The sequence below is a fragment of the Erythrolamprus reginae genome, chromosome 2 (assembly GCF_031021105.1).
Source record: "Erythrolamprus reginae isolate rEryReg1 chromosome 2, rEryReg1.hap1, whole genome shotgun sequence".
Lineage (NCBI taxonomy): Eukaryota > Metazoa > Chordata > Lepidosauria > Squamata > Dipsadidae > Erythrolamprus > Erythrolamprus reginae.
The window spans coordinates 35,370,786-35,394,032 of NC_091951.1; the positions used below are offsets into that span (position 1 = coordinate 35,370,786).

At 41.4% G+C, this 23,247-nt stretch overlaps 1 protein-coding gene across 1 annotated transcript; it reads right to left on the reverse strand.

The window, feature by feature from the left end:
* Positions 1–490: 490 nt before the first annotated feature.
* Positions 491–18,169, reverse strand: LOC139159338 (vomeronasal type-2 receptor 26-like). The gene is made up of 7 exons (XM_070736659.1): positions 18,138–18,169; positions 12,567–12,852; positions 10,750–11,565; positions 8,222–8,458; positions 1,871–1,924; positions 1,631–1,729; positions 491–1,429 (listed from the first exon to the last, which is right to left on the reverse strand). The coding sequence occupies exons 1-7, from the start codon at positions 18,167–18,169 to the stop codon at positions 491–493; spliced, it is 2,463 nt and encodes an 820-aa protein (XP_070592760.1).
* Positions 18,170–23,247: the final 5,078 nt, after the last annotated feature.

The window sequence follows — 23,247 nt, forward strand, 5'->3', positions numbered from 1 at the left end:
ATTCTTGAGATTCTAAACATTGAAATGTGGAAAAACAGTTCAACACTCTTGAACTGGGCAGTGGGTTATTATAATTCCTTCTTATTGTGTCTGGTGTGATCAATCAAATATACAGTATACAGTATTTGAAATTAAACAAAGTCAGAACATTACCCTAGAAAATAAAATATAAGACCAAAAAATACATAATTATTAGCTATAGACTTTAATTTAATCTAAAAGCATATCAGAACATCCCTAATAACAAAAAAATTATTAGTGCCATTGATGATGGTTATGATTAAACATGAATATAGATTGTGGCAATTGAAGAATATGATTAATTCAAATAGTTTGAGTTTTTTGTAGAAATTTTACTATTCAATTATTATAACTCGAAATCCACATGGAATGAAGAAAGATAAGCGACAACACATAAAACTGTACTTCAAAGTTTGTGATTGTATACTGCATGTAAACTGTGCAATAATAGACACCAACATAAAGAATCCTAATGCTTTTTTAGCATTAGATGTTCTTTGGTGTTCATGGCCGGTTTCAGGATAATAATGTAGCACTTGGAGATAAATATGCAGCCCAGTAAACCCATGCTGGAGGCCAGGATGGAGAAGATCTGTACGGCCACCATGTATTTCCCCTTGGTGCTCAGATATGTGGGAACAAAGGAGATCCAAACACTACAAAAAACCAACATGCTGAAAGTGATCAGTTTGGTTTCATTAAAGGCCCCTGGCAGATTTCGAGCTATAAATGCTACCAAGAAACAGATGGCAGCCAAAAACCCCATGTAGCCAAGAGCAGAGTAGAACATGGTGACAGAGCCTTCATTGCACTGCAGCAGGATATGTTCTGGTTGGGAATGAAAATCAGAATCTGGGAATGGGGGAAATATTCCCAGCCATATAATGCAGATGCCTACTTGAATACCAGAGCAGGATAAAACAATAGAGTTGGCCAGATTCTTCCCCAGCCATTTCTTCATGCTGCTGCCTGGTTTTGTGGCCAGAAAGGCCACCACCACCATTACAGTCTTGGCCAACAAGGAAGACACAGCAACTGAGAAAATAATACTGAAAATGGTTTGTCGAAGGAGACAGGTCATTTTCACGGGGCGACCGATGAATAGAAGGGAGGTAAAGAAAGAAAGCAGAAGTGAAACCAGGAGGATGTAGGTGAGTTCACAGTTGTTGGCTTTGACTATGGGAGTTTGTTGATATTTAATGAAGATTCCCAGAATAAAGACAGTTGTTAGGGAGAAAACAATGGCAAAGAAAGCCAGGGTGAGTCCCAACGATTCTTCATAGGATAAGAAGCTTATATTTTTGGCAACACAGTGATCTCGCTTTTTATTGGAATATTGATGATTGGGACACTTTTCACAATGGACTGCATCTAGAAACAAATGGTTAGCATGAATCTTTTTCTGCAGCTATAGAGAAATGAAAACTGCATCAGAAATCAATTACTTCATTTTCAAGGAACAATATAATATTTCTGCCCAGGGATATTTATATGACACAATATTATTTAAAATAATCAAAAATGTGATTATATGAAAACTTGACCTCTTTCCCAAAACCAAGCAAGAAAGTAACAACTTAATAGAAAGCAACAACCTTTCATTATTTACTTTAATGCGCATATCAAAATTTGGTGATAGTGCCCAATCTTTGAAAAGTTTGTGGATGACTTCAAAAATGTCATCTTTTTCTTGCTTCTTGAGCAAAAACTTCCCAAAAGTCAATAGAGAATTTTGATATTACAGATTTGTTTTGTTTTTGGAGCCACCTACTCTACCTTCCTGCACAGAGAATGTTCCTTCCACACACAGAGAACAGTCGTAGCAGCAAACTGGGGCTCCCTCTCTCACGAGCTTGGCATAACCTCGGGAGCAACTTTCTGTACATCTTGAATAAGGCACCATCTAAACAAGAGCAGAAAGATTAGTCAGGGAAATATGTGAATTAGAAGGATTTACTGAAATCAACTGGCTTCTAGAAGCTCAAGAGGACATTGAGCAAAATGAGTCAGGAGTAGTGGGATGAACTCTAATTACTCTACTTGCAAGGGGTAGATTTATTTACTTATTTATTTATTTATTCCTTCCTTCCTTCCTTCTTTCCTTTCTTTGATTTACATGTTGCCCCTCTCCAAGGACTTGGGGCAGCTCACAACCTATCAAAACAATATATAGTACACATATCTAAAATCCAATTAATATAGCTAAAATATCCTTAAAGACCCTAATAACATTTAAAATTATTCATATTTATATTTATATTGAATTGGATTTGTATGCCACCCCTCTCCGAGGACTTGGGGTGGTTCACAGCATATATAGTAGACATAACAATACAATTAATACAATTAATACAATTAATTTTTTTAAAAAAATTCTGAAACATTTTTAAAAACATTCATTTACATTCCCCCAATAAATTATTCTAAAAACACTCATTGGTCAGAGGGAAGATCTTATTTCCCCAAGCCTGGCAACAAAGATGAGTTTTTAAACTCTTTCGGAAAACAAGGAGGGTGGGGGTAGTATGAATCTCCAGGGGGAATTGATTCCAGAGGGCCAGGCCCCCCCACAGAGAAGGCTCTTCCCCTAGGTCTCACCAACCCGCATTGTTTCGTTGATGGGACCCTGAGGAGACCAACTCTGTGGGACCTCACCAGCTGCTGGGATTCGTGCGGCAGAAGGCGGTTTTGGAGGTAATCTGGTCCTATGCTATGTAAGGCTTTATAAGCCATAACCAACACTATGAATTGTGTCTGGAAACCAATCAGCAGCTAATGCAGTCCGCGGAGTGGTGGTGAGATATGGGCATGTCTTGGATGGCCCAAAACAGTTCGTGCAACTGCATTTTGCACAATTTGAAGTTTCCGAACATGCTTCAAAGATAGCCCCATGTAGAGAGAATTGCAGTAGTCAAACCTCAAGGTGATAAGGGCATGAGTGACCATGAGCAAAGACTCCCTGTCCAAATAGGGCCGCAATTGGTGCACCAGTCGGACCTGGACAAACTCCCCCCTTGCCACAGCTCAAAGATGGTGATCTAAATTCAGCTGTGGATTGAGGAGGATGCCCAAGTTGCGGACCCTCTCTGAAGTGGTCAATAATTTCCCCCCCCCCCCAGAGTAATGGACGTGTCCTTGGGAGGCAGTACCCAGAGCCACTCTGTCTTGTCTGGATTGAGTCTGAGCCTGTTGGCACCCATCCAGACCCTGCCAGCCTCCAGACACCGGCACATCACTTCCAGTGCTTCACTGAGTGGACACATGGTGGAGATATACAGCTGAGTATCATCAGCATATTGATGGTATCTCACCCAATGCCCTTGGACGATCTCACTCAGCAGTTTCATGTAGATATTAAACAGCAGGGGAGAGAGTACTGACCCCTGAGGAACACCACAATGTAGGGACCTAGGCATCAACCTTTCACCCCCCCGCTAACACTGACTGCAACTGACCCAAGAGATAGGAGGAGAACCACCATAAAATATTGCCTCCCACTCCCAGCCCCTCCAGTCGACGCAGAAGGATACCATGATCGATGGTATCAAAAGGCACTGAGAGGTCAAAAAGCACCAGGACAGAGGATAATCCCCTGTCCCGGACCCACCAGAGATCATCCATCAGCGTGACCAAAGCAGTTTCTGTGCTATAGCCGGGTCTGAATCCTGACTGAAGCCTAGATTAGTGATTTTTTTCTTTGGGTGCCGAAAGAGCATGGGCATGCGCTATCCTCCATATGTAAGTACCCACACCCATAATTCAATACCTGGGGAGGGCAAAAACAGTCTCCCAACTTCTTGTTTCCCAACTTCTGGTGGGCCCAGTTGGCTCATGTTTTACCCTCCCCAGACTCCAGAGGCTTTCCTGGAGTCAGGAGAGGATAACAATGCCCTTTCCCATCCCCAAGAGGCACCCTGGAAGCCAAAAACGCCCTCCCAGAGCCTCCGTATAAGCCAAAAATCAGCTGGCTGGTACACACATGCACATTGGAGCTGAGCTAGGGTAACAACTCGTGTGCCAGCAGATATGGTTCTGCGTGCCACTTGTGGCACACGTGCCATAAGTTTGCCATCACTGGCTAGATAATCGGCTTCATCCAAGGAACATTGGAGCTGGAGCAACACCATCTTCTCAACAACTTTCCCCATAAAGGGAAGGTTGGAGACAGGATGATAGTTGTTAAATATGGCTGGGTCCAGGGAAGGCTTCTGGAACAGGGGGTGCACAAGTGCCTCCTTGCAGGGAGCCAGGAAGGACCCCTCCCTAAGAGAAGCGTTGGTAATCTCATGGACCCAGCTCCATGTCACCTCCCTGCTGGCCAAGACAAGTCAGGAGGGACATGGGTGCAACAAACAGGTGGGGGAACTCACAGCTCAAATGGCCTTGTCCACTTCATCAGGTTCACCAGGTCAAACTCACTCCATACAGGTGGACCAATATGAGCCCCTGTCACACCAACTGACTTGTTGCCTGCTGGCTTTGCATTCCAATTGGAGTCAAAATCAGTCCATTTGCACAACAAAACATATCTACACTCATCGGCTAGGGGGCTAGTGTCTAATGGCCCCAATCTGGCAACACAACTAGACTCTTACAGAAGGCAAGAAGGGTGGGACAGTATGAATTCCTGGGGGGAACTTGTTCCAGCGGGCCAGGCCGCCCACAGAGAAGGCTCTTCCCCTAGATCCCACCAAGTGACATTGTCCAGTTGATGGGACCTGGAGAAGGCTGACTCAGTGGGATCTAACCGATTGCCGGGGTTTAAGCAGTAGAAGGCAGCCCTGCAAGTAATCTGATCCAATGCCATGTAGGGCTTTATAGGTCATAACCAACACTTTGAACTTCATCTGGAAATCAATCAGCCACCAATGCAGTCTGTGGAGTGCTGGGGAAATATGAGTATGCCTTGGAAGGCCCATAACTGCTCTTATTTGGAAGTTATCTCAATTGGTCTGTAAAATAATTATTTCTTATTGTCCATCAGGAGAGGGGAGACTTATAAATGTGATAAGTAAGTAAGTAAGTAAGTAAGTAAGTAAGTAAGTAAGTAAGTAAGTAAGTAAGTAAGTAAGTAAGTAAGTAAGTAAGTAAAATAATTAATTTCAGGGCAGCAAAATTCCACATATGGTTTCAAATAGAACAAATTCCAAGCAGTCTCAACTACTTTGTTAAATGCAGTTGGCCATTGGATGGCACTTTGATTGACAGAAATCTTGACTTCTGAGGAAGCTTGTCTTTCTATGCTCCCAATTTTCACCCCCACATATGATTTGTTCAAAACTGATGTCCAGTGCATGATATCAAAGTCACCAACAGGAACTCCATTTTCATCAAAAAAAAATCCTATCTCTGGAAATATTGTGATGTTGGAAGTTTTTCAGGAACCTATGAAGCTGCATAGAAAACATAGAAAAAATATTTTGAGCCTCTATTCAATGTTTTTCTTGCTCTTATTCTGGATTGGAGGTACTCTGAATAATTCAACCTCTTAAAATCACCAGTACAGTATGTATATGCTGCCGATCAGTTTCCGGTCACAATTCAAAGTGTTGGTCATGACCTTCAAAGCCCTACATGGCATTGGACCAGAATACCTCTGGAACCACCTGCTACCGCACAAATCCCAGCGGCCAATAAAGTCCCACAGAGTTGGCCTTCTCCGGGTCCCGTCGACTAAACAATGTTGTCTGGTGGGCCGCAGGGGAAGAGCCTTCTCTGTGGTGGTCCCGGCCCTCTGGAATCAACTCCTCCCGGAGATTAGAACTACTCCCATCCTCCTTGTCTTCCGTAAACTACCTAAGACCCACCTATACCGCCAGGAATGGGGGATTTGAGACACCTTTCCCCCAGGCTTATTATAATTTATGTTTGGTATGTATGTGCTGTTTGGTTTTTAATTATGATAGGGTTTTTAGTTTTTTCTTAATATTACATTTGTGCCTGTATAATATTGTTTTTTTATCGCTTGTTGTGAGCCGCCCAGAGTCTTCGGAGAGGGGCGGCATACAAATCTAATAAATAGTAATAATAATAATAATAATAATAATAATAATAATAATAATAATAATAATAATAATAATAATAATATTATATGGTATCACTTGTGGGGCTCATATAAAGATGAGGGTTCAAAACATTTCCCAAAGCACCAATAGGGAAGACAAGAAACAATGGTTGGAAACTAATGAAGAAGAGAAGAAACCTAGAACTAAAGAGAAATTTCCTAATGGTGAGAGCAATCAACCAATGGAATAGTTTGCCTTCAGAAATTGTAGTGCTCCAACATTGGAGCCTTTCAAAATGAGACCTGAACAACCATTAGTCTGAAATAATATAGGGTATCTTGCTCGATTATTGCGTTGGACTAGAAAACCTCTGAAGTTGTTTCAAATGCTTATTATTCTGTTTTATGTTCTATGTCAGTGATGGCGAACCTATCGCACGGGTGGCACAAGTGGCATGCAGAGCCATATCTGCTGGCATGCAAGCTGTTGCCCTAGCTCAGCTCCAACGTGCATGTGTGTGCTGGCCAACTGATTTTTGGCTTGTACAGAGGCTCTGGGAGGATGTTTTTGGCTTCCAGAGAGCCTCCAGGGAGATGAGCAAAGATATTTTTACCCTCCCTTGGCTACAGGGAAGACTTGGGAACCTAGGGAGGCGAAACATGAGAATACTGGACCCATCATAAATTGGAGAACAGGCTGTTTTCAGCCTCTAGGGGGCTCCGGGGGCTGGGGGAAGCTGTTTTGCACTCTCCAGGCATTGAATTATAGGTGTGGGGACTCGCGCATGCTCTATAAAATGCACACACACTCTTTCAGCACCCAAGGGAAAAAAGGTTAGCCATCAATGTTCTATGTTTTGCTGCTTCACCATCACAGCTAATCTCAGGCAAGATCATTTGCAGATATGGGAAAACTTGTAAGGGGAAAAATGGAGAATAAATTTTACCATCAGTCCTGATCAAGATGAAGTTAGCAAAGTTTAACTTTGAGCTTGTAATGTAACAAAAATTGCCTGTTGATTTCCCTTAACCTCCCTCTGGCCATCGGTGGGAATGTCCCTGGTTCCCAGGAGAAAGTATTTTGTTTTAGCTACAAAAGCCCAGCTATCTCTATTTCTCCGTTCTTATCCCTCAGCTCCAATGTGGCACCATTGAAGGCTCAGTCAATTCACAAGAACATAAGAAGAGCCATGCTGAATCAGGCCAAAGCCCATCGAGTCTAACATTCTTTGTCACACACTGGCCCACCAATTGTCCATGGGGATCTTGAGCAGAAAGAGAAGGCAAGACCCTCCCTTTTCCTTGACCCTGAACAAGTAGTACTCAAGGGAATCCTGCTTGCCTCAACCAACATAGAGGCAGCACTTGGACATCCGTTTCAATAACCACTTGGAATCCATGAATCTGTCTAATCCTGCCTTGAAGCTATCAAAGCTGAAAGTTGTTATGACCTTTTCTGGAAGTGAATTCCATAAACCAATGACCCTCTGGGTGAAGAAATATTTCCCTTGGTTTGTCCTCACTTTCTTACCTATGAGCTTTAGGGAGTGCCCCCTTGTCCTAGTATTGTGTGATAGAGAAAATAATTTTTCTCTATCCACCTTTTCTACCCTATGCATGATTTTATACACTTCGATCAAGTCACCCCTTAAATGCCATCTTTCAAGGCTGAAGAGACCAAGGTGTTATAACCTGTTATCATAATGGAGGTGCTCCATTTCCTTTATCATTCTTGTTGCCCTTTTTTGCACCTTTTCCAGTTCCATTATATCCTTCTTGAGGTGTGGTGTTAAGAACTGTACACAGTACTCCAAGTGTGGTCTCACCATCGATTTGTACAGAGGCAATACAAGGCTTACTGACCTATTTTCGATTCCCTTCCTAATCATGCCAAGCATGGAATTTGCTTTTTTTTACTGCTGCTGTGCACTGGGTTGACATGTTCATTGAGCTGTCCACCAAAACCCCAAGATCTCTTTCTTGGGTTGTCTCGGAAAGCTTTGTCCCCATCAGTTGGTATGTATAATTGGGGTTCTTTGTCCCGATGTGCATAACTGTGCATTTCTTTAGGTTAAAATGCATTTCCCACTTTGTTGCCCACTCACTCAATTTCGAGAGATCCTTCTGGAGCTCCCGACAATCAGTTTCACTTTTCACTACCCGGAACAATTTAATGTCATCAGCAAACTTTGCTACCTCACTATTTACTTCTACATCCAGATCATTAATGAATAAATTGAAAAGTAAAGGTCCAAAAACTGAACCTTGGGGTACACCACTTCTTATTTCTTTCCATCCAGAGAACTGTCCATTTACTGCCACCATTTGCTTCCTACAATTTAGCCAGTTACCAATCCAGGTCAAGACCTGTCCTCTAATTCCATGGCTGAAGAGCTTTTTTAGGAGCCTTTGGTGAGGGACTTCGTCAAAAGCCTTTTGAAAGTCAAGATATACAATATCAACTGGATCCCCTTTATCTCTGTGTTTATTTACACCCTTAAAGAATTCTGACAAGTTAGTAAGACATGATTGGCCTTTGTAGAAACCATGTTGATTTTCTTTCAGTAATGCCTGTTTTTCTATGTGCCCAGTAATTTTATCTTTAATAATGGCTTCCATCACTTTACCTGGAACTGAGGTTAAACTGACTGGTCTATAGTTTCCTGGATCACCTCTGGATCCTTTCTTGAAGATTGGGGTTACAGGTACAGTGCCTGATCTTAGAGAAATATTGTATATTTTAGCTAGAAGTTCAGCAATTTCGAATTTGAGTTCCTTGAGAACTCTAGGGTGGATGCCATCTGGATCCGGCAATTTGTTGACATTTAGTTTAGAGAGGCAGGCAAGAATATCTTCCTTGTTTATCTCTATCTGGTTTAATTCTTCTCATTCCCTCCCTGGTAAAACTAATTCAGTGGCAGGCAAATGCTCTCTATCCTCCTCAGTGAAAACAGAGGCAAATAAATCATTTAATCTCTCAGCAATCTCCTTGTCTTCTCTTATTATCCCTTCTGACCATTGTCATCAAGTGGCCCAACTGTTTTTCTGGTTGGGTTCCTGCTTCTGATGTATTTAAAAAAGTTTTTGTTATTATTTTTAATATTCTTTGCTATAGGCTCCTCAAAATCTCTCTTGGCTTTCCTGACTATCACCTTGCATTTGGTCTGCCAGAGTTTGTGATCCTTCCTGTTCTCGTCGGTAGGAAGAGCCTTCCATTCGTTAAATGAGTTTTTCTTCTTTCCAATAACCTCCTTTACCTCATGCGTAAGCCATACTGGTATCCTCTTGGACTTTCCAGTCCTCTTTCTTCTTTTAGGAATGGTCAGCTTAAGTGTTGACACTCATTTTCAAATACCAAAAACTTGGCAACTTCCCTGAGGAATATCTTTCCCATTTTTTATTTTATTTATTTCTTTATATTTATTTATTTACTTTGTCAAACAAATATAGGTTTTTAGTTCATATAAGCATGACATAAGTAGAAAGTAATGATAAAAAAGAAAATAGGACATTAGGACAGTGATGGCAGACACAGTGATGGGCTGCTACAGATATGGTCAGATACGCAGAACTGGTAGAAAATTTTTGGTTAGATATGCAAACCGGGTAGAAAAATTTAGAATTTTTTTCTTTTTTTCCCTTCTGGGCTTTGGATATGTTTTTCCTATCCTATAGTAAATGAGATTGAATGCATATAATTTTAAAAGAGTTGTGTGTATGTATGACTCTCTCTCTCTCTGTGTACATACACATAAAGTTTATATAATAAATAATGCATATTTTTGTGTGCCTGTGTGTAATATGCATGTACACATATGGCATATATACACAGAATTAAATAGTATATTTATTTATTGTATTTATATGCCACTCATTCCAAAGTGGACTCTGAGTGGCTAACAAGTGGGATAAATACAAAAATGCAATCAAAATATATAATAAAATCGGTGACATAATAAAACAATAAAATAATATCCTAAAAAGAACACACACACATCAGTCATATTTTGTATGTTCAGTAATAGTAAGTAGATAGGGAAATTGTATCCCTTTGAAGTGAGGAGAGGCTGGTCACATGGCCAGCAAGCGGCCACGAAATAATACCCACCCACAGTATGGTAATATTTTTTTTATTTGGGTGGGCACTATGGTGCACTTATGCACGCCCCTTCCAAACATCTTAGAAAGGGGAGAGGTCAACTGTAGACAATCTGAAGTTAAAGATTTTGGGGTTTGGGAAAGAAACCACAGTGTCAGGTAATGCATTCCAGGCATTGGTCACTCTATTGCTGAAGAAGTATTTTCTGAAATCTAGTTTTGTGCTCGTGTGTTGTTGCAGTTGAAGGTGAAGTAGTCACCAACAGGAAGGACACTTTGGTATATAATTTTATAAACTACTGTTAGATCTGATCGGAGGCAACATAGTTGTAAATTGTCTAATCACAGTATTTCAAGTCTGGAGAAGAGGAGAAGTGAATGACTCTTCTTGTGAAATATTTTTGGACTCTCTTAATTGTATTTATTTCTGATATGCAATGCAGGTCTGACAAAAGTTTTGTAAGCTCTGGTTTGAAGTTCAGTGTTTTTGGAGGAGAAGCTATGTAAGATTAGATTAACAAATCTTAATGCTTTTTTTAGCAATCTTGTTACAGTTAAAAATTTAAAAATTAATATTGAGGAATTGGAAGGGGGGAATCAATGGAACCTCAAAGGGGAAGACTTACCTGCCATGGCCATAAAACCTGGGTTTTTTCCCCCTTACTTTGTTGGGAGGAAGAGGCAGCACTGAGGACCCAGGCCAAAATCTGAATAATTTGGGAAATACTGGAGGAATCCTGAGACAGGATTCTTGCAATCACATCATGTTGTGGAAATTCCAAGTTCTCTTTTTCCCTGCATTTTTTCCAAACTTTCTTAGATAACACAGGAGTTGAATAAGAACATTGAAATGCTTCCTTTCCATACAAAAGGGCCATGGCTGCATAAGAATTAAAGTCATAATACTGAGTCCTTCTCTTTGTCTGGATAAGGAAGGAAAACAAAGCATATTTATTTTGGAGATCAATCCAAAGGTTAAAAATGCTTATACTTAAAGGTGTCAAAGTTGTTGCAATCCAAACCCTTCCCACAATGGATGTATTAGTCATATCAAACATTTGTATTGTTGCTGTTAACACTCCTGTGGCCAGAGTATCTAGTTGGCATACTATAATTTTTATTTGACTCTTGATAAGAGAAAGGAACATTTCCCTTTTTTCCTGCATGAGAGTATCTCTAGCACTTGACTTCATATTTGCTTCTGGGACGGTTCCTGAGAGGACAATGCAAATCCCATTTTTTAGGGTGAGAGCTTCCAAGCGTCTTTTGAATTTTTCTCCTTTTTCATTGTCCTGAGAAAGGAGGCCGATCCACATCCATTGGAACTGCAGGAGCAGCTTGACAATTGCTGAATAAGGAGGTTCTTGGTTTGGGGTCACCCGATGTGAAAAAGGGAAACAATGATTTTTTTCAGTCATCTGGTTGATGAGACTATAGTTGATCTGAGATAAAAGGGAAGGTATTGCTAGTTTGTGCCAGTTTTAATGATAAAAGTCAGTTGATAAATCTGAGGTACTTTCTCCACTGCTGAGGGAAGTTTCAAATGTTAACACTATGAATTTTGCTAGTTCCCCTCATGTTCTGTCCTGTTATCTTGTATGCTCCCTTTGAAATCAGGGAGCTCTGAATTATTTGTGGGTGATGTTCATGGGTGGTCCTCATAGAGTGTACCCTTCTGGTCACATTATAACTCTGTGGATCAATCATCCAATCAGTCAATTAGTCAATCAGAATAGAGCTGAAAAGACTTCTAGTCCAACCACCTGCTCCAGCAGGAGCCCCTAGTCCAGGGGTAACAAACTCAAGACCTGGCGTCCTTAGATCAAGCCTGCAGGGCCGTCTGAAAATAGCAAAGGACCAGTCTGCAGTGCCCTTGCCAGTGAAAATAGAGCTAGAGAGGACCGTGCATGGACCTCCCAAGCTCTGTTTTGGCTGACAATGGGTTGCAGGAGACTGTCCCAGCCGAAAAGAGCTCAGGATCCTGTTTTTGCTGACAGGGCATTCAGGCCACCACAGGTGCCCCTGATACAAGTGAAATTATGCTGGTCATGCCCACCTTGGCTATGCCTTCCCCAAAATCAAACACAAACTTGATGTGTTCCTCAATGAAATCAAGTGATATCCCTGCTCTATGCCATCCTCCTGGTCAAGCAGGAGACCCAATACCATTTCAGACAAGTGACTGTCCATTCTCTTCTTAAAAAATATATACAAACACATGCACAGTGCATATGCGTGTGTGTGTGTGTATGGTGGTGGGTTTCAACCAGTTTAACAACATGTTCTGTGAGCATGCATACACACATACTTTGTGAATTAAAAATTATTTCACCTCTTCTAATATTTACACTCTGACTTTCAATTTATTTGGAGAAATATATGCTGCCTTCTAGTCAAATCAGAACTATTTATAACACAGAAATAATGATATTTGGTTTTATACCTGTGGAATTTTATAGATTGTCAAGACATTAGCTATATGATCAAAGAGTTCAGAATCCATCTGTTCAAGAATCACCAGCAGGTTCTTTTGTCTTCCACATCTGTAGTTCGGGACATTCTCCTGTCCTGTAGACAGCACATCCAGCATGGCCTCATATGTCATTCTTGCACTGAAAAAGTTCTCATAGATGTTGTAGCCCAGGGTGATGTTGGGTAAGAGCCTTGAATTCTGGTTGACTTCATGAACAGCCAACAAAAAGGGCAGAATGTGGTGAAAGGCTTTCTCACTGCAACATAAGAAATTTCATGATATTTTTTTTCCTCTATATCAATTATTTATGTGATTTACAAGCAATTCCATTATTTTTGCCAATGATATAAAATTATTCAGTTCAACAGATAATTTTGTTGTTTTGCAAAATGATAATAACTATTTGTATGAATGGTTATCTATTTGGCAGTTCAAATTTTGATGAATAATTTTCTCTTCTTACCTATAGGTAAACGTAATCAGAATGTCAAGTATTGATCTAGCAGATGGCCCTCACTTAAGAACCTATGTATACTTCTCTCTGAGATTTATGCTCCATAGCTCACTATAACATCATATAACAAGCCATCTAGTTGGGATGCAAAGGGGGGGAAGGAACAACGAGGCTTTGACTTGAACAGCCACATCTGTTCTTGCTAGAGCCTAGCCGGCAACATCCCTTGACTGCCCGATTGGCAGCAGGCTGAACCAATCGCTGCAAGGATGTGACTCCTCCTCTACATGGAAAAAAGGCACTGAGAGAAAGGGCGGGAGGATAGAAGGGCCTTTCGGAAGGTAAAGGCGATGAAAATGTTATCTTTCTCCGAGGGGAGCCGCTTCAGGTGACCTTGGCTTTCTCTTCTGTTTAGAAATAGAAGTCCCTTCCAGCAAGCCGGTGATATATTTTACAAGTAAAATAAGTTACCAATTTACATTTGATTCATTTCTAGTAACAGAAGAGGTAATTTTGTAATAAAATGTTACTTCAAATGGGAACATACTTAACACTGTGTATGTACAGTGGTACCTCGAGATACGAGTTTAATTCGTTCCGGACCTGGGCTCTTAAGTCGAGCAGCTCTTATCTCGAACGACTTTTCCCCATAGGAATTAATGTAAATAATTTTAATTGGTTCCAGCCCTCAAAAAACTCACAAAGTTAGTCTAAATTATGCAGAAAGACATGTTTTTAATGAAGAAATGTACATGTACATATAAATGAATAATGAAGTTTCTTTCACTTAACTTGTAAACTTTCTTAAACTTTTAAATTTACATATGTTCAACTTCTCTGCCACCCAATCCTGTAGGACAGAGGTCCCCAACCCTTTTTGCACCAGGGACCGGCTTTAAGCGATCAAGAGAGGAATGGGTGAATGAATGGACGGAGGGTGGGAAGGAAGGAAGGAAAGAGGGAAGGGACAGGAACAGAGGAAGGAAGGAAGGAAACTTATGAAAGGGGAGAGTAAGAGAGGAATGAGTGAAGGGAGGGAGGGAGGGAAGAAGGTGGGAAGGAGAAAGAAAAGAAGAAATAGAGGAAGGGAAGGTAAAAGAGAGAAAGAAAAAGAGCAAGAAAGAAAGAAAGAAAGAAAGAAAGAAAGGGGGAAGGGACAGGAACAGAGGAAGGAAGCAAGGAAACTTATGAAAGGGGAGAGTAAGAGAGGAATGAGTGAAGGGAGGGAGGGAGGGAAGAAGGTGGGAAGGAGAAAGAAAAGAAGAAATAGAGGAAGGGAAGGTAAAAGAGAGAAAGAAAAAGAGCAAGAAAGAAAGCTGCAAGCCCCCCCCCGAGCCCCCCAGGCCGGCTGCAACCTTTTAAAACACGCGCGCCGCTTCACAGCTGTCTCCTGAAGCCGAACGCGGAAGTTAGCGTTTGGCTTCAGGAGACAGCTCCTTGGTGCTTGTATCTCGAATTTGGGCTTGTAAGTAGAACAAAAATATCTCTCCCCTCCCAGCTCTTATCTCGAGTTGCTCTTAAGTAGAGCAGCTCTTATGTCGGGGTTCCACTGTATACTTTTTCTTCCAACAAATCATCACAACCAAGAGGATTGTTAATGTGAGTCCTGTTGACTTTTGAGTTTTAGTAAATGAAAATGATTTTACAATCAACATGTCGCAAATTATTATAATTCTTCTTTTATATAGAGATCACGCTCAAATGTTCAAGTTTGTGTCCCAGCCAGCTACAGTTCCCCGCTGCAATAGAAACTGATGATGCAAGGTTGTGCACAGCCAGACAGCTTCAAGGAATAATACATTGCAATGCATAACAATGTATAACAGAATATTGTGAGTACTGGAAACTTTTGTTTGGCTTCTGATTGTCTTTCTTTTTTTTTATTGAACACTGTATACTGTTTCTTTTTGAAATAAGCAAATATATCTTATAAGTTAGTTATATGAGATTTGATTAAAGGTAAGCTCTCTTTGAAATATATGAATACATTTTATATGTTGGTTTGCAGATAACAATAGTAAAATTTGAGGATAACTTTGATTTACAAAAATCGTAAGTTTAAAACAATACAAAGGTTAGGATAATATTATAGTAGTATGAATTTTGGCATTAATCATTTGTTCTTCGGAATTAATATAATATATTTACTTTTTTTGGAGAGTGTGGTTTCTTCTTATATAAGATAAATATCATCTTGTAGAAGAAACATTTTACAATTAATGATTGAGCAGCCCCAAACTGTTGTTTACTGATGTATTGAGATAGTAATGATTTTAACTTGTGAAATATGTTTTAAATGGAAAATCTGAATATTTATCATATGGAAATTTGAGTTAAGCAATTCTTTTGAAATAATATATGAAATTCTGATTATTAAGAACATTATAATGATGATGATGATGATAACAACAACAACAACAATAATAATAATAATAATTTATTAGACTTGTATGCTGAACCTCTCAGAAGACTCTTGTAATGAAGATGAAGATAACAAATTTGATTACATACCTAAATATATTTTTAGAGGTTTTTGGTTACGATAAAAGAAGGAATAAAAAAGGATATAGCAGAAGAGATTTAGGAAGGGGAGGAAGTAGTAGGCCCAAAATTGGAAAGGTGCAAGAAATTAAAATAATAATAATAATAATAATAATAATAAGAATAAGAATAATAATAATAATAAGAATAAGAATAAGAATAAGAATAAGAATAAGAATAAGAATAAGAATAAGAATAAGAATAAGAATAAGAATAAGAATAAGAATAAGAATAAGAATAAGAATAAGAATAAGAATAAGAATAAGAATAAGAATAAGAATAAGAATAAGAATAAGAATAAGAATAAGAATTTATTAGATTTGTATGCTGCCCCTCTCTGAAGACTCAGGTCGGCTCATAACAACATAAAACAGTGTACAAATCCAATTTTTAAAAAAATACAATTTAAAACACTTATAATAAAATAATCACACACTCCAATCAAACCATACACCAACCTTGATAATTGGGGTGTGCGTTAATTTCCCCATGGCTGGCAGCAAAGATGAGTTTTTAATAACTTACAAAAAGCAAGGAGGGTGGGGGCAGTCCTAATCTCTGGGGGGAGTTGGTTCCAGAGGGATGGGGCCACCACAGAGAAGGCTCTTCTCCTGGGTCCCACCAGATGACATTGTTTTGTCGCCAGGACCCGGAGAAGGCCAACGCTGTGGGACCTAATCGGCCACTGGGATTCGTGCGGCAGAAGGTGGTCTTGTAGGTATTCTGGTCTGATGCCATGTAGGGCTAACCAACTCTTTGAATTGTGACCGGAAATTGATCGGCAGCCAGTGCAGGCCACAGAGTGTTGATGAGACATGAGCATAACGAGGAAGGCCTATGATTGCTCTCGCGGCTGCATTCTGCACGATCCGAAGTTTCCGAACACTCTTCAAAGGTAGCTCCATGCAGAGAGCATTGCAGTAGTCGAATCTCGAGGTGATGAGGGCATGAGTGACTGTGAGCAGTGACTCCCAGTCCAAATAGGGCTACAACTGGTGCACCAGGTGAACCTGGGCAAGCGCCCTCCTTGCCGCAGTTGAAAGATGATGCTCTAATGTTAGCTGTGGATCGAGGAGGATGCCCAAGATGTGGACCCTCTCTGAGGGGGTCAATATTATTTATTTATTTATTATTTATTTATTTATTAGATTTGTATGCCACCCCTCTCCATAGACTCGGGGCGGCTATAATAATTCCCTCCCCCCAAGGTGATGGACAGACTGATGGAATTGTCCTTGGGAGGCAAAACTCACAGCCACTCTGTCTTGTCAGGGTTGAGCTTGAGCCCGTTGACACCCATCCAGACCCTAACAGCCTCCAGGCACCGGCACATCATTTCCACTGCTTCGTTGACTGGACATAGGTTGGAGATGTACAGCTGGGAATCATCAGCGTACTGATGATACCTCACCCCATGCCCTTGGATGATCTCACCCAGCAGTTTCATGTAGATATTGAGTAGCAGGGGGGAGAGGACTGACCCCTGAGGCACCCCACCAGGAGTAACCTAGAGGTTGACCTCTAACCCCCCACTAACACCGACTGAGACCAACTGGAGAGATAGGAGGAGAACCGATCCTGGGCCTGCCAGAGAACATCCATCAGTGTGACCAAAGCAGTTTCTGTGCTGTAACCGAGCCTGAATCCTGATGGCTGAGGGCCTAGATAACCGGCTTCTTCCAAGGACACTCGAGTTGGAGCACCACCACCTTCTCAACAACCTTCACATAAAGGGAAGGTTGGAGACTGGACAATAGTTGTTAAGAATGGCTGGGTTCAGGGAAGGCTTCTTGAGGAGGGGGCACGCCAGGTTGAGTCCATGAGGCCAGAACAAGGGATCGCTTTCAAATAGTGAGACAATAATAAATTAGTATCAATGAATATAAAATAAGTTCTTAGTCACTAGTGCAAATTCATCAGTCAATCAATCAATCCAGGTATAATGTCCTCCATAGATCTTCAATAAAGTCTTAGAGTCTGCTGTATTATGCGATCTTCCCACTAGGGGTACAATTCTTCTGTGATCTTTTGTAGTGAATAGGAAGATGGAGGGGGTGGGGGGAGATGACAAAGATCACAAAGCAAGAATTAAACATTGATTGATATCCCCAGTCTAGTTGGCCTTGATGTTCTTAGGCAGTTTAATTCCAACATTCTCACCCCTGACACTAGTTATTCTGGTTGCTCTAGTCTGTTGTTCTAATATCAGCCAATGCCTTCCACTCCACAGGGCAGCCCCAACTCACTTCAGCCACCTCTCTGCTCATACTGGCCGTCTGTCTCCTTTGTCTCCTTTCGTCCCCACGGCACCAGCAGCTCTCACTCATTGGTGCCATGCGGGGAACTGTATCATTGCTCCTAGTTGTTCCTCACATACCATATCTCCATGGACGTCCTCTGATGCCGACAGCAAGTCGCTCCCACCGGACTGGATCCTTGGCGTCTTTGGCCTCACAATGCAGGTGAATTCGCCTCGGTCTCGGCGCTGGTCTCCGCTCCGTTACTCCTTCACCTCCACCATCGCGGCACTGGTCACTCTCACTCACCGGTGCTGCGCTGAGAGTCTTGGTTCAATCATGGTCTCAGTTCTCTCATCTCTCTCAACTCCTTCCCCTTCAGTGTTCGGCACCCGGGAGTGGCTGCCATCTTCCATGCCCCAGCTGATCACTCTGCCAAACTCTCTCGGCTCTGCAGTCCCTGGCGCCCCCACAGACAGCATGGTAGCACTCAATTTTGAACCCCCAAAATGGGGGGCAGAGCAGCAAATAGACCTTGAGCCATATCCAGCCTGGGTTGATTCATTTCTGATGATTTTTTCACCATAGTCTCAGAGGAGTGGCGGATCCTCCATCTCCTCGCTGCTCGCACCAGAACCATTTTGGAAGAAAAAGTTATATCATCATCATCATCATCATCCCAACTGATGGGTATGCCTTGTTGTGGTGGCAGGGCTTGCATGCTTCAATGAAGCTGAGAGCTATGCCGGCTGGAGTACAAACTACCAGTAGGTCTAACCTCGCCAGAGTGGTCAAAGCAGAGGAGCCAGACTAAACATACCTAACCCATTTAAACTAATGGAGAGACAAAACAAAAAGAAGTCTATACTGGCTCAGTCATCACCCAGGATAAAAAGGACCATGGTGGCTGCTGAGGAACATGGGCAGCCATTGACAAATGAGCTACAGGAAGAAAACAAACAAAACTTACAAATCAAAGAGCGGCAGAAATTTTCAATGTCAGGGAATCGCACAATCATGAACTGTTATTAAAACTCGGAGCCTGAAAAATGTAGATATCAGAGACGGATGTACCAATTATGGAAACAAGAACATGCAAACTCAAAAATAACGGAACTTTGACTGGTCGATCAGCGACGATTCATAATCAGGAACCAAATTTTCAGTGAAGTCAAATTAGAAGAAATACGGAAAACTTGCAAAATAAAAACACCAAAATCTGATCTGGCACCAGTAGAAGCTCCAATAAGATCTGGAGTCACTGCACAACTGGAAACTGATGAAAATTTGGAAAGACAGCAAGAAGCTGCAGATGAAACACAGGCAGCAAGAACTGAAGGACCAAATACTTGCTCACGCAGGGTCCAATGCAGAGTGAAAGATACTGGCAGCCTTAAAAACTATAAGCAAGAAACGACTTGTCCCACTGATGGAAGCTATTAACTCTGCACTTCCAATTGTCAATGTAACATCAATTGAAGAATTGAATCAGCTTGCCTACAGTACAGCTGTGATAGTAACTGAAGGACTAGGATTACTGCAACAGAAGCCAATCAGAAAACCAAAATGGAAAATCTGACTAGAACTGAAAATCAAAAGCTTGAGATCAGATGTAGGTAACTTGAAGAACATTAAGGAGCAGAAATTGAACAATCAGAAGATCAAAAACTATTTGACCAAAAGATACTGGCTTAATACAAGAAAAATCAAGGAAGCTCTGGAAATTGTAAAGCAGCAGATAACAGCAATGGCCAGTAAAATTGAGCGATATGATGCTAGGATCACCCAATACAGACAGAATCAAACATTTCAATCCAACCAGAGGTAGTTCTACCAGAACCTGCATCAGCAAACAGATAAGAAAATTGAAAAGCCAGAGGTGAAAATAACAACAAAGTTCGGGAAAGATCTCTGGGAGGTTGAAAAGGACTATAACAAAACTGCCAGGTGGATAAAGGAGTTTGAGAAAAAATTCTCAAAGAACAAAAGGCAGTAGCTGGAAATAACACCTGAAATGATTGCAAAAAGAGTGAAGAAAGTAAAGAACTGGACATCCCCTGGCACTGATCAGGTGCATGGTTTCTGGCTCAAATACCTGTCCATCCTGCATGCAAAAATGGCTGAATTGTTCAACAAAATGCTGCAGACAGAAAATATCAATGAATGTTTTACAACTGGCAAAACATACTTAATATTGAAAGATGCAGCGAAAAGAGCAATACCAGGAAACTACAGGCTGATAACATGTCTGCTGACCATGCTCAAACTGCTGATGGGTATCATAGCTGACAGAATTCAGGACTACCTACAAGAAAATGAAATCATGCCAGTGGAGCAAAATGGCAATAAAAGATGAAGCAGAGGTCTGAAAGACCAGCTCCTAATTGATAAAATGATTTTGGAGAGTAGGAAAACAAACCTATACATGACCTGGATTGACTACAAGAAAGCCTTTGACTTTGGCTGGATCATAAAATGCCTGGAAGTCATTGGAGTCAATGAAAACATCAGAAATTCATAGAAAAGGTGATGAAATATTGGAAGACTGAGCTTTTTGTCAGGAATGAAAGCTATGGACTGATCAATATCAGGAGAGGCATCTTCCAGGGGGATTTCTTGTCCCCATTGCTATTCATCATTGCTATAATCCCACTATTATCCTACACAAAACAAACCTAGGCTACAAAACTGCTAGGAATTCACAAAAAAATTTCACACCTGTTGTATATGGATGACCTGAAGTTATACGGAAAATCAGAAACTGAGATACAGTCACTAACCAACACTGTATGAATCTTCAGCAATGACATCAGCATGGAGTTTGGCCTGGATAGGTGTGCCACAGTGGCATTGAAAAAGGGGAAAATCACTGAAAATGAGGGCATTGAAATGCCAAATGGTCAAACCATCAAGTGCCATCAGGCACTACACCACTGCAGTGACGTTAACAGGCTATATTTACCAAGGAAAACAGGTGGCAGAGGACTTTTTCAAGTGAGGCAGACAGTGGAAGGAGAGAAGCATGCATTAGCAGACTATGTGAAAGAGAGCAAAGAGTCAGCATTGATAGAGGACAACAATAGGAAGCTTATCAAGGTGAAGCAAACTAAAGACCAATACAGTCAATGTCGTATGGACAGCTGGCGGAGCAAAGCATTGCATGGCCAGTTCTTGGAAAAGATTGAAGGCAAAGTGGATTAAAAAAAAGACCTGGTCATGGCTTACAAGTGGAATGTTCAAAAAGGAGACAAAATGACTAATACTGGCTGCATGAGAACAGGTCATTAGAACGAATGCTATCAAAGCCAGAATTGAAACATCAAAAGACGATCTGAAGTGTAGACTCTGTAAAGAAGGAGATGAAACAATCAATCACATACTCAGCTGCTGCTAAAAGATCACACAGACTGACTACAAGCATAGATATGATGCTGTGGCTTAGATAATCCACTGGAACCTGTGCTGGAACTACCATTTACCAGTGGCAAAGAACTGGTGGGATCATAAGCCCGAAAAAGTGGTCGAAAATGAGCAAGCAAAACTACTGTGGGACTTCCGACTTCAGACTGACCGAATTCTGAAGCATAACACACCAGACATACTGATTGTGGAGAAAAAGAAAGTATGGATCATCGACATCGCAATCCCAGGGGACAGCAGAATCGAGGAGAAGCAGCTGGAGAAATTAGTGAAATACGAAGATCTAAAAATCGAGCTAAAACGACTCTGGCACAAGCCAGTGAAAGTGGTCCCAGTGGTACTTGCCACACTGGGTGCAGTGCCAAATGATCTCAGCGGACATTTGAAAACTGTCAGAATTGACAAAATCTCCATCTGTCAATTGCAAAAGGCTGCTTTACTGGGATCGGCAAACATAATTCGACGCTACATCATACAGTCCTAGGTGCTTGGGAAGAGCCGACTGGTGATGAAATACGAAATCCAGCATAGTGATCTCGTTTTCTGTGTTGTACTGACAAAATAATAATAACAACAACAACAACAACAACAACAACAACAACAACAACAACAACAGAGCTGTAAGGGACCTTGGAGGTCTTCTAGTCCAATCCCTGCTTAGGCAGGAAACCCTACACTACTTCAGACAATTTCCAGTGTTGGAGCATTCACAACTTCTGGAGGCAAGCTGGTCAACTGAACTAAGCTGTTCCTGACATTTCTCCTTAGTTCTAAGTTACTTTTCTCCTTTTTTAGTTTCCACCCTGTTGTGATTCCGCCTGAGGCTCCTCAGGGACCGGCTGGAGCTCTGCCGGATTCATGCCCAGAGGAGGAGGACAGTGACCAGGAGGGGGAGGACCAGGCAGACGGGGGAGAGGAATGTCAGGAAGAGGAGGAGGGAGAGCAGCCTGAGACCCCCGGGGGGGCCCTCTCCCCAGCTAGTAGCCTGGATTCATTGGATGAAGACGCACAGGCTATAATAGACATGAGGCAGAGACGTGCAGCTCAAAGAAGGGGCCAATTAGAAAGGTATTTCCATCCCTGAATTGGCAACAGCTGGGTTTGGGTGTGGTTCTCCTCAGCAGGGTTGAAAAGGCAGGCCCGCCCTTACAGTCTTGTGGAGAGTTATCAACTGGGAGTCCTGTGACCTTGCTTCGATTCTTGGCGTCTCTGATCTTGGCTTGTGGCCTAGAAGGCTGAAAGACTTGGGGGAGGCGTGGGTTTTATTATCTCCAGTGTTGTTTCTGCCAGCAAGAATCCTGTTTTATTGCCTGGCCTTCGTGAAACCTCTGTGAAGCTTCATCGTGTTCCTGTCTGTAAGAACAGTTTTTGTTACCTGTGTTTGCTTTCCAGTATATAAACTGCCTTTGCTTTTTACCAGTGTGTCTGGATACTCTTTTTGGATGGTGTTGGCGTCTGGGGGGACCCAGACAGAACACACCCATTGCTTCTTGTTCTACCCTCAGGTCTTTTGGAGAATAGGTTGACTCAATCTTCTTTGTGGCAATTCCTGAGATGTTGGAACACTGCTATCCTGTCTCCCCTGGTCCTTCTTTTCATTAAATTAGCCATGACCAGTTCTTGCAACCATTCTTCATACATTTAAGCCTCTAGTCCCCTAATCATCTTTGTCAGTCTTCTCTGCACTCTTTCTAGAGTCTCAACATCCTTTTTTGCATCATGGCAACCAAAACTGAATGCAATATTCCAAGTGTGACCTTCACTTGGAATACTGCGCGGTATCATAGTGAGATGCCACAAATTTCACTTCCAAACTTTTAAAAAATAGGAAACTTTCCCCCCTATAAACTATGGTTGGAAAATGATGGAAACTGTCACAAAAAGACCAACATTTGTAGCAAATATATGATACTTTAGTGACTAGACTGATATTTAACAAGATATTTAGTATATTCCACTGCTAGCTTGTACAACGAAACATGCAACCAATTGGTGCCTT